Below are 11542 nucleotides of genomic sequence, written 5' to 3' on the forward strand. Positions count from 1 at the left end.
GGATTTCTGCTTTTCCAGGGAATTCGCGGCGCGGTTTCAGCCCCGCCCTGGATCCTGCTCGTCTGTCGTGGGGCGTTTTAGGTCCGGTGAACTGGCTGCTTCGGTCTGACACAGGAACTGTTCGGACTTTTAGAATTAAATAAATTAAAAATTGCCTCCAGGCAGCGTGGCATTTTCTGCACCAGACGCTACTATTTGTCTTCTTTTTATTGATAGTACATAAAGCCCATAAATAGTGCTCCGGGTTGGAGTAACACCTCTCATATTATTACTATTATTCTCCACCCCACTTACTCCCATATGGAGCACTGAAGAATAATTATTAATGAGTAATTATGCAAATATTCTATTGTATATGCAAATTAGGGGATAAAATATTTTCCTACTGCCACCCTATAGCAAATACCAAACACCTGCAGCACATAGAACTGCAAAAAAAGAGCAAAAATAAATGAAAAACAAACACAAATACATGTATAAAATAGAATGTAATTGGAAGAGTGAAAACCTGAACCACAAGTCAGGGTGGGATTTCCCCTCCCTAAAGCTTCCTCTGAGCTCCCTGCATCCACGTGGCCCTGGACTGCCCCACATTGGATGGATGTGCTGGCTGTAAATATTTACCCATTGCACAGCACTTCACTCAGGCTCCTGAGCTTCTGACTGGGGACACACCTGCAAATCACTCTTTATTTCTACACAGATCTTAAAACCCAACTCCAGTTCATGTTCTGCACTAACCCAGGCTCTTGGTTGCCTTTCAGGGCTGTGAGCCAGGTTTTACCCACAAACATGCTGCTGTTCTGGAAAACAAATCTAATTTATTATTGGATGTTTCCTTGACCCTCCATTCCAGTAACATGTTTAAAATATGGTATAAAAATCATCAGGTGCTGTAGAAACCGTTGGCAATGATGAAGTGCTTGTCCTGCAGGTTTATTTGCACATTTTGCTATATAAAAATGTCACCTCCTTTCACATCTCACAACTTCTCCTTGCACATAAAATAGCTGTAAACAATTTACTACCAAAAATTCTTCTGCCATTTCACCCTCCTGTGAAGGAATGAGAATTCCTCAGTTTTTGCTCTTTTCACTACTAATAAATAGAAGCCATTGGAGCCAGTGAAGGAAATGTTACAGAAGCCTTCAAATGGTTTCCAGCTCTCCATGACCTTTCTGAACATGAACCTGAGGAAGTCTTTGTCAAAGCTGGTTTTTCCCCCCAGAATTCCTCCCCAGCTGCTCCCACCATGGAGCAGGACAGGATGGAGCTGAGTATTCCAGGACACAGATGTGGCAAAGCGTTCTCCAGCTCATGAACCCTTTGCCTGTAGTGTGTGTTGAGAGGTTTTTCTCCTGTACCCACTGTCCTCAATGATTTCTGGGCAGCACAAGCCCCCACAGGGTTTGGTGCTGCTGGATGGGCAGCAGGCAAGGGGAATTCACCTGGTGCATCCTGGGGTGCTTCAGGAGGGAGGCAAAGCCTTGAGCACACAGAGCTTTCAGCTCAGAAAAGCTCTTCAGCACAGCCAGCTCAGTGCAGCAAACATTCCCAACCTGGAACATTCCAGCGCAGCCCCAGCAAGGCTGACTGGGCCAGGAGGGCTCAGTCCCTCCTTGCCACGAGCCCAGGCCCAGGTTTTACAGAACCATGGCCCCAGGCACAGCCACTGGTGTCCCCCACTGCAGCTCTTGTATGGCTTTGGTGTCTGATGTCCCACACAGCTCCTGCTGGTTCAGTGCCAGCTGCCAGCAGCATTCGGCCCCACCAATCCAGTTTTTCTGTGCATGCCATGGGATGGCACCACTGATGAGACCAGTTCACTCTGGGTCTTGTAGAGCAGTAAAGCAGAAAGAAAACTTCTGATGCACACACTGGGAATCTGTTTAAAGACTGGAATTACAGATTTCTGTCAGTTTTCTTCTTTCTGCTGGTTCTCTTCTCTGGTGGCTGGTGGAGATGCCCAGGGTTGATGTTCTGCCAGTTCATGGTTTAATTTTCCATAACTGCAAAGAGACAAGAAAGGGAGTTTGGGTCTAACAGGAATGGTTTCACCTCCAAGTAACATTCTGTGTGTCCTGCCCATCCTGCTCTGCTCAGTGAGCTCCAGTTTCAGGGTGAGCCACAGGAGGATAAAGGGAGGAACCCTGGATCCTCACAGCTTCACCTGCAGGAACTGAAACTGAAGTGAGCCCTGTCCTTCCCCCCAAACCTGGCCCAGGGAGGTGGGGACACACCCAGCAGGTTCTGGGGTCTGGTTCCCAGTGCAAAGCCAGGTTCTCTCAGGGCTGTGACCCCAGAGGTGTCCCCAGAGCTGTCCTGCTGCCTGGGACAGGGACACTCACTCTGATGTTGAATCCCAGCAGGTCACTGATCACTCCTGAGACAGCAGAGAGGATGACAACCCGTGTGATGTTGTAGATCAGTGGGTTCATGGTCAGTCCATACAGCCTGAATGGACTATCCAGCTCCTGCAGGGACAGGACAAGGCTCCATTAGCACTCCCCAGTACAGACAATTCATCCTCTGACTTTTAGCTTAGCATTGGCACTCCCACAGACTGGGCTGCCTCTGTGTCCTTTCTTAGATTGAATTTCAAGTGTTCCAGAGACATCTCCTACTGAATCCAAAGGTTCTGCAGCAACCCCAGCTGTCCAAGAGCTGTAGAATCACCCAGCCCAATGTGGGGACTCCCAGACTCTGCTCACTCCTTCCCAAACCCCTCCCTGCTGCTGGCACTGAGGAGCATCAGAGCTGCTGCAGGAAAATGAGACTGGAGCAGTGAGGAGAAGCTGTGCTCACCCCAGCCTCTCCTCTCAGCTAAACCACTGCTCATCAGGAGTTCCCAGCACTAACTACCCACACTGGCCTTGTGCTGCTCCCTCTCCTGTCACAGCTGCAGCAGCACTGAAAAATCCCCTCTGTGAGCACTAACTCAGAGAGCCAAGGGCAGGGCAAGGCCCCATGCACTGCCATAACTCCTTTCTGCTGCCAGAAACCCAAACATCCAGGCAGAGCCTCTCACCTTCAGCAGCTTTGTGGACAGTTTCAGCACATTGTTCACCAGAGACAGCTGCTCCTTCTTGTTTGGCTTCTTCTCCATCTTCAGGTACAGGTTTATCTGTGACAGACACCACAGGCCAGGGTTGATATTCCAGCACCAGCCCCAAATGGTTCCTAACTAAATTGGAGCCAATTTTGCAGTCTGCTGTCACTCCTGAGATAGTGAATTTAGCACTGATAACATCAATCTCTTCCAATTGTTTTGGTTAAACAAACATTAATCCAGAGACCAAAATAATCCAAACTTTGGAGTTTGAGTCTGGCCCAACAGGACCAGCTCATCCCCCCCATGCTGACCAGTGCTTCGTTGCTTTCTGGCCAACACAAGGATTGATCCCTACATTTTAAACTTTGATTCCAGTATTTAAGCTGGTTTGAAATACAAGAATTATATCCAAACAAAGCACAAAGCCCAGGGGAGAACAAGCTGAAGGGAATTACCTGCTCAGTGAGCAGGATGGAAATGTTGCTGTATTTCTTGTTGGTCTCAGAGCCCAGAGATGCCAGACGTAGCAGGAAGAGGAGCAGTGCTGCCTCCCACATCAGGAACTCCCAGTTGTAAGCTGCACTCAGAAAGGTTTTGTGGCCCTTAAGAACCTGTGTGGGGAGAAAACAAAGCACCAAATGTCACTGAGTAAGTGCATGTTCTTGGTGCACAAACACTGCCCTTGCTCCCTCATAAACCACAAAGGTTAAAATCTCACCTGGGCACAGCAGATAAAAGCAATTGAAAGGGCCAGTAAAAAGACTGAGGACACCACAACATCCACAGACCTCTGGGGGCCTCGTCTCTGCAGGAACAAGGAACAGGGTCAGGGCTGGGTGTGGTGTGCAGGCAAAACTCACCACAAACAGCTGGCATTGTCACTGTCATCCCCTCTGCAATAACCAAACCCCAGATCAGGACTCACCTTCAGGTAGGAGCGAAGGGATAACCAGATCTTGATGTTCTCCACCTTCTTGAGCCTGAAGTGAGGGATTTCATATTTCCTGGCTTTCCGAGCAGATGTGATGTGACTGAAGAGCTTGGCAAACAAAAACCTCTGCAAGGTAAAACCAGAACCATAAATTAGTGTAAAACAGAACAGACTGCTTGGGATTCTCAGGGGCACCTGGCAAAAAGGGTCACTGGGGAAGCTCAGCATGAGACCTGGGTGCTCAACCTCTGTAGCAGCAGTTGTTTCCACAGAATTCCAGACTGGTTTGTATTGTTTGTATTGGGAGGTACCTTAAAGCTCATCCCTTTCTAGCCCTTGCCACAGGCAGGGACACCTTCCACTCTCCCAAGTTGCTCCAAGCCCTGTCCAACCTGGCCTTGAAGACTTCCAGGGATGGGGCAGCCACAGCTGCTCTGGGCAGCAGAGAGGGGACACAGTAAGACCCTGGGGACAGGTAAGGGGGGAACAGAGGAGCCAGGAATGGTATTGATTGGTATAATTTGTGACTGATCAATAAGAACCTTCCCAGACTCCCCTCCCTGACCTTGGCAAGGGCTGGGGTGAGATGAGCTTTAAGGTCCTCATCCCATTTTTATTCCTGCTCTCCAGGTTCCTGAAAGGCACCAGCACCTTCAAACCCACCTGCTTGTAGGTTCTCTCAGCAACACACATCATGAAGAAAAACATCCAGGTCAAGCACAGCCTTTCCAAGAAGTTGATGGCAGCCAGGATGAGCACAGGGGTGCTGACAGGGGCTCCACAGAAGATGTGCAGAAGCTCCATAAGAGAGATGGAGCAGAGCTGCTCCAGGTTATCTGTGCGGAACAGTCTGTAGAGGAATGGCAGGAAGGCCAATCCGATGGTGATGACGTTTCCCAGCATTTGATACCCCACTCCTTGCTGGTGGGCATTAACCTGGCAAGCAGGAATAAAAAAGGGGTGATTACCTGGGGTTTGCACCAGGGAAAAGGCCTGTTGTTGTGGTAGCACCAATTCAGACAAGCAGTCAGTTCCCCTTCCCTTCACAGAACAGAGACTAAAATAATCCCATCATTTCAGTCCAAACCCAAAACCAATCAGCCAAATAATCAACCCCCCACTTTCAGCACCCTGCAGAGACAATCAGTGATAATCAGCACTTGGCAGTCTTCAAGAGACCTCCTAAATTGAGGGTTAGACAATTTTTCAGTAAGAACACGTGGGACAACCATCTTTGAAGGTGGAGAGGGATGAGTTTCACACTGCCCCTAATATTTGTATGTGTAGCTATTTCCAGGGGTTTTGGTGGTTGTTTCCTGAAGTGTGAGGGAGAGGCTGCAATGCCACACAGCCCCCTTACCCTGGTCATGATAATGCCACTGATCTCCAGCACAGACATGTCCACCTTCTTGCAGTCATTCCCTTCCCAGATCAGAGCACTCACTTTGGCAGACGCTGGGCTGGTGTTCTGCAGCCAAAACAGATGGTTCTAGAAAAGAGAGAGGAGTGCAAAAGCTGGCTCAGCTCTTTCTGTCCTGCTGTAAGTAACACCTTTGCCTAGAACACATTTGGATTGAGGGGGAAATTCCATTTTGGGTTGAGTATTTTGTTTTGGGATAAGCAGCCCTGAAGAGGGGAGGGATAGAGAGATAGATTCATCGATCATGAATCACTGATACAATTTCAGATTTCCAGCGTGACTGGCTTCACCCAGGCTGCTCACCTTACACCAACAGCATCCCCGTGTGCCACTCATGTTTGGGAAGATGGGGACGAGGAAAAGCACCCCCAGCTCCTGGATGGACATCACCCACCTGCTGGAACACGTCCTCCTTGGGGTCCCTGCGGGAGTCCCTGCGGGAGCGCTCCTCGCTGTCGCTGGTGCCCGAGGAGCGGCACTCGGGGCCGTGCAGGAGATCGTCCCACAGCATGTCCTCGGTCTCCGAGTCCTGCCGGGTGCTCTCCGAGTCCCGCCGGCTCCCGCCGCAGCTCCGCGGCGCCACGCTCAGGCACGCCCTGGGGTCCTGCAGCACGGCACAGGGCACAGCCCCAGCTGCTTTGTACAGCCAGCAACCCCCCTCATCCTCCTCATCATCCTCTTCTACCCCAGCTGTGAGTGCTCCCAGTTGCACCCACACGGTGGAAATGGTTTAAGACAATGTTTGGGGAAAAAGCATTTCTATACCAGAAATGCAGACATATCTATCTATCTATCCATCCATCCATCCATCCATCTATCTATCTATCTATCTATCTATCTATCTATCTATCTATCTATCTATCTATCTATCTATCTATCCATCCATCCATCCATCCATCCATCCATCCATCTATATCTATCTATCTATCTATCTATCTATCTAGATATATAGATATAGGTATAGATATAGATAAATGTAAAATTATAATATGTATATAATTTTATATATAATATAATATAATATAATATAATATAATATAATATAATATAATATAATTATATAATATAATATAATATAATATAATATAATATAATATAATATAATTATATAATATATATAATATAAATACCACACAGAGCCCATTAGTTCCCTACATCCATTCCCAACCTGCAAAATAAAAACTGACATACTCATTTTAATGCAAAAATGTCCTTTTTAATGTGTTTTGCATAATCTGTTTTAATATTTTATTTATATTTTGTATTAATTTATATATCTCCATATTTATAACTTGATATTAACATATTTATATTTTGTTTTCAGGTAAAACCAAAGTAATGAAGTGACTGAGTATATTCTCACAGAATAGATTTATTCCTTCATTACAGGAGTTGGACCTGATCCTTATGGGTCACTTCCAAGTCAGGATAGTCTGTGATTTTAAAATCAAAATTTATTAGCTTAAAAGCTGCAAGCACAGCACTGCCTCCCAACCACAAGAGCAATTGCAGCAATTGCAGGAGCAATTAGAGACAGCCTGGACTGTCCTTTGCTGCCAGCAGAGTTATTTGTTTGTTTGTTTGTGTGCGCTTTGTTTAACAAAGCAGCACAATGTGAACACTGTGAAGGTTTACAAGGCTGCCAAGCAGCAGGGATGGAAGAGAGGATTCTGAAGCACCTGAGGATTCTGAAGCACAACCATTTCATAACTGTCTGCTCTGATGGAGGGGGTTGGAATGAGATGAGCTTTAAGGTCCCTTCCAGCCAACCCCTTCCTCTGGTTCTGTGACCCCTGCCAGGCCTGGGAAAGCTCCCTCTCCTGACTTTGCATCCATACCTGCCTGTACAATGTGGATTCCAGCTCAGACTCCACAACACTGTCAGAGTCTCTGGCAGCTTTCAGGGCTTGCTTGACCTGCCAAGACCAAAGGAAACCCACCTCATTATCCACAGCAAAACAAAGTGTGCAGAACAGCACTAATCCCAGCTGGGTACCTGTGAGACAGCCTGGTTGAGAGAAACCAGAGGCCTCCTCCTCTTCTCCTCGTAGCTGTTGTCACTGGAAGCCCCCTCCATGCTGGGGCGCAGCAGGAGCCGCTGTGCCGCGGCCTCGGCATCCTCAGCGTCCTCCTCGCTCGACAGCTCGTCAGAAACACCGTCCCTGTTGGTGCCATCCTCCTGAAATGCACAGCCAAGGCCACACCAAGGGCCAGCCTGAGCCCCATCAAAGGCTCAGGGGCAGAGCTGCCCCCTGGCACAGCCCTCAATGCCTGCAGAGGCAGCACAGGATCCCCACAGAATCAGAACTCTGCTGGCACCAGAGACTTCAGGTTTTAACTCATTCCCCTGCTCTTGTCTTGTCCCAGAGGTAATGAGAGAGAATTTTGGGTGGGTGGATTTGGAGCTGGGGAAAGGGCAGCAAGAGGAGGATGCAGCAGCTGCAGCAGCTCTTGGCTGTGCCTTACCAGCAGCTTAATCCCAGATGTATCTACGAGCTGGGGGGTAACAAACCCAAAATCCTGGGCTGTGCCCCTACACTGAGCTCTGCCCCTGTCCAAAATGCTTCACAGAGAGGAGGTGGGATGGCACAGTATGACAGAATCCAAGTTCTTCAACTGGACACACCACTGGCCCAGAGGAAACTCAAGAGTAATTCCCAAAATCTTTATGTTTCAAAGCTTTCAACAGAGGTCACAATGCTTTAGCTCCTTCTCTTTCCTCAAGGAGGGAAGGTGGAAGGTGTCCCTACCCATGGCAGGGGGTGGAATGAGCTTTAAGACTCCTTCCAACCCAAACTACTCTGGAATTCTATTCTTGATGATGGAAAGAAAGTACAGCACCTTTTCAGCTGTTCAGTGAGAGGCAGAAAGGGGTTTCTAGGTTAATGCAGGCAAACATGAGCAGAAGGAGGGAATATCTTGTATTAGACCAAACCATCCAGTTAAATACCCACCCACTTCTGGCACACAAAGAACACACTGAAAGTGTGATTTCAGAGGATCTCCCCTGGCAGTACCTGATGGCTCCTCTCCCCATCAGAAAGTTTACTTTTCTCTTTGGAGTGCAGCAGCCTGTGCTCAGATCTGGCCTGTCTGGCTTTGATGCCATCACCCGTAGCACTCACAGCACTTTCTGTCTCAGTCCATTTCTCAGCTACCAGCTTTACTCTTCTATTCCTAGGAGACAAAATACAATTAAATGCTTTTGTCAGGGAAAAACTCTTTGGGGTAAAACAATCTGGTCTTCCCTTGTCACAGGTGCAGCATCAAACAAGATACCTAAGGGATAAATAATTTTCTTTGGCTGAGAGGCTTTGTGTGCTCAGTATGTTAAAAAGATTTATATCTGCTTCACCCTCACTCAACATGTCTTTTGTAACTCTAATAGTATTCTAAAACTTTTAAATCAAGGGGAAAATTTTCATTATTTTATTTTACAAAAAATAAAAGCAATTCACAAGACAAAAAGTCCTCATGAAGAGAAAGTACCTGTGAGTTGGAAACTCACCAGGAAATTCACCTGGGAAAACAGGAGAAAACAATGAAATATTATCCCATACAATCTCTCCTCCTTTTCCTTGAGTTACTTTTAGAGAAGGAAGATGCCAAAGTGAGACACTGTCCAAACCAGAAGGCACAATTGCTTTTGGAAATCACCTAAAACAGCAATATAATCTGAGCACTCACTCAAACAAGGTCACTTATCTGATAAATAAAAATAAACTCCACCACATTCTGCAGCTCATCCAACACTTGGTTTCACATGATCTAATTTTATACAGGCTAATTTTATATGATCTAATAAGGACATACTAAATATTCCTGAGGAATCAGCTTCCCACATTAGCATGAAAGTTTTAAAGACTGGCAGGCTGTGGGGATGTCAGTGACAGCACAGGCTGTGCCTTCATTCCCCAGGTACCAAACTGCTCCCAGTGTCATGAGCAGCACAAACCCAGCAGGGACCACATACCTCCTCTGGAAGAGCAGACTGGATAGATTGGTCAGCAGAGCTGCAGAGCCAGACTGCTCCTCCTTGCTGGCTCTGTCAGGAGAGCACCAACTGTTCCCATCCACACCCACAGCCTTGCGTAACTTCCTGGGTTTTAAGACAAGGAGAGTGAAGTTGGTGTAAGAAGCTACTTTAAGGACTTTTTAAAAAGATCTGAATGAGATTTGAGCAGCTTTTTGGATTCCATTTTTTTGAAGCTATGCAGAATACTGACTTCCTGATACAAAAATTCTGCCTATACCCCCAGCACGTCAGGGGGAAAGGCACAAGGGACAAAACCTGGAGGGAATCTTTGCTGCAGCAGCCTGAGGGAGGAAAGCTGGACCCAGCCCCAGCTGTGACCCCACCCAGGGCCCTCTGCTGGTGCTGACCTGCGGCGCCGGCTGAGCCCGTTGCTGCCTGCAGCTCTGTTCACCTGCGTGGACACGATCTGGCAGTGCACTGTCCCCAGCAGCAGCATAAGGCACAGCGGTCCCATCACCTCACTGGCACTCACAGCAGGCACCATGAAGTACAGCACCACTGCTACGACTGCAAAGGGGGAATGGCACCAAGGCAACAATTAGAGAGTCTGTCTCAACTATTTGTTTTTACTCAGCTTTGTTGTATTATTATTTAATTTCTGCAATTGCTAGTGCCACACGCCGTGAAATGCACATTAAGCAGGTTCCAGACAAGATCCTCACACTTTAGATTATGGACTACAAAATCACAGACTCACTAAGCTTGGCTAAACCCTCTGAGTCCAACCCCTCCCCCAGCACTGCCAGGCCCACCCCTAACCCATTTCCCCAGGAGTCACATCCAAACATTCTTTGATGTCACATTCCTTGCAGGAGAAGGCTTATGGCACAGCCTGTTCCCTCACCTTGCATAACGTAGAGCACCAAGAGCCACATAAAAATGCGCTGGGAAGTGACCTGTATCCACCACTGGCTGAACAAGGGGAAAAACACCACTCTCACAATTCCCTTCCTCGTCAGAGATGTCCAGGGAATTTCGGGCTTGGCTTTGGCAAAGGTAGAGCCTTGGAATTAAAGGGGACACGAGCCATCATTAACTGTGAATCACAAGAGCTGCCTTGCTGGAGTTCCCCTTTGGGCAGCCCCAGCCCTGCACAGGGCTGAGCAGGGGGTGGCAGCAGCCCAGTTTTGGGCACCGTTCAAAGTGACACAGTCCCAGCAGCTCCTTGTGTTCTCTCAGAGCTCTGCCCCTGACCCTTCCCTGCCCACCCAGCCCCTCCTGCAGAGCCACCCCGGGCTGCTCCTGCTCTGCTCTCAGAGTTTCAGTGCCCACGGGCAGGCTCTGCTTCCCCCACGCTGCACAAAGCTGGGGTGCACCTGCAGAACCAGGGAATGTCCTGAGCTGGAAGGGACCCACAGGGATGGCCAAGTCTCTGCACAGACCCCCAGCAATCCCACCCTGGGCATCCCTGGGCGTGTTCTCCTGCAGCTCTGGCAGCCTGGGGGCCGTGCCCATTCCCGGCGGAGCCCGGGTAGTGCCAGCACCCTCTGGGGGAGGAACCTTTCCTGATATCCCCTCTAACCCTGCTCTGACCCAGCTGCAGGCGCTCCCTGGTGCCACCCCTGTCCCCGAGGGGAGCGAACAGAGCCAGCACCGCTCACCGCTGATCAGATCCACGTCGATCAGGTCGGGCTGGATGTGCCCCTTTTTCTTCGGCTTGTTCTTGAAGCCCTGCGGGGCGGAACACGGGGCCGAGTTAGCGGCGGCGAGGGGCGCGGGGCCCGCTCCCCCCCTCCCCGCCGCCGGTACCGGTACCTTCATCTGGGTCTGCTCCACGGCCTTCTCCCATATCTGCTGGTCGTAGGCCCCGATCTGAGGGGAGAGGAGGCTGAGGGCACGGCCGGGCCCGCGCCAGCCCGCCCCGCGCCGCACTCACCTTCTTCTGGTACCATGAAATGGCATCGTGACAGGCCATGGGAGCGGCGGGAGCGGCGCGGCCCCGACACTGGCCCGGTACAGACCCCGGTACCGGCACCGACCCCGCTCCCGTTACCCTGGAAACCGCCCGGCGCTCGACTGGCTCCGCCTGCCGCCCCCCCTCCCCACCCACCCAGGCAGCGCCAGCCGAGCGCCGAGCGCCGCCCCGACCCCCCCCCCCACAAG

General features: G+C 49.5%; 1 protein-coding gene across 3 annotated transcripts; it reads right to left on the minus strand.

Moving 5' to 3' along the window:
- Window positions 1–894: 894 nt before the first annotated feature.
- On the minus strand, window positions 895–11450 carry PHTF1 (putative homeodomain transcription factor 1). Of its 3 annotated transcripts, XM_063177815.1 has the most exons (18): window positions 11316–11450; window positions 11195–11251; window positions 11041–11110; window positions 10284–10442; window positions 9787–9946; window positions 9377–9502; window positions 8421–8580; window positions 7400–7582; window positions 7242–7319; window positions 5798–6007; window positions 5344–5472; window positions 4647–4919; window positions 3978–4109; window positions 3771–3857; window positions 3508–3663; window positions 3029–3124; window positions 2349–2474; window positions 895–2009 (listed from the first exon to the last, which is right to left on the minus strand). In XM_063177815.1, exons 1-18 carry the CDS (start codon window positions 11352–11354, stop codon window positions 1989–1991), a joined length of 2262 nt encoding a protein of 753 aa, XP_063033885.1. In that variant the 5' UTR covers window positions 11355–11450; the 3' UTR covers window positions 895–1988. The 3 variants fall into 3 exon arrangements, with proteins under 3 accessions (XP_063033885.1, XP_063033884.1, XP_063033886.1); XM_063177814.1 differs by having other exon boundaries at window positions 11041–11251; XM_063177816.1 differs by lacking the exons at window positions 9787–9946; window positions 10284–10442; window positions 11041–11110; window positions 11195–11251; window positions 11316–11450 and having other exon boundaries at window positions 7400–7565.
- Between the last annotated feature and the right edge of the window lie 92 nt (window positions 11451–11542).

The sequence above is a fragment of the Melospiza melodia genome, chromosome 28 (genome assembly GCF_035770615.1).
Source record: "Melospiza melodia melodia isolate bMelMel2 chromosome 28, bMelMel2.pri, whole genome shotgun sequence".
In the NCBI taxonomy this organism is placed as follows: Eukaryota; Metazoa; Chordata; class Aves; order Passeriformes; family Passerellidae; genus Melospiza; species Melospiza melodia.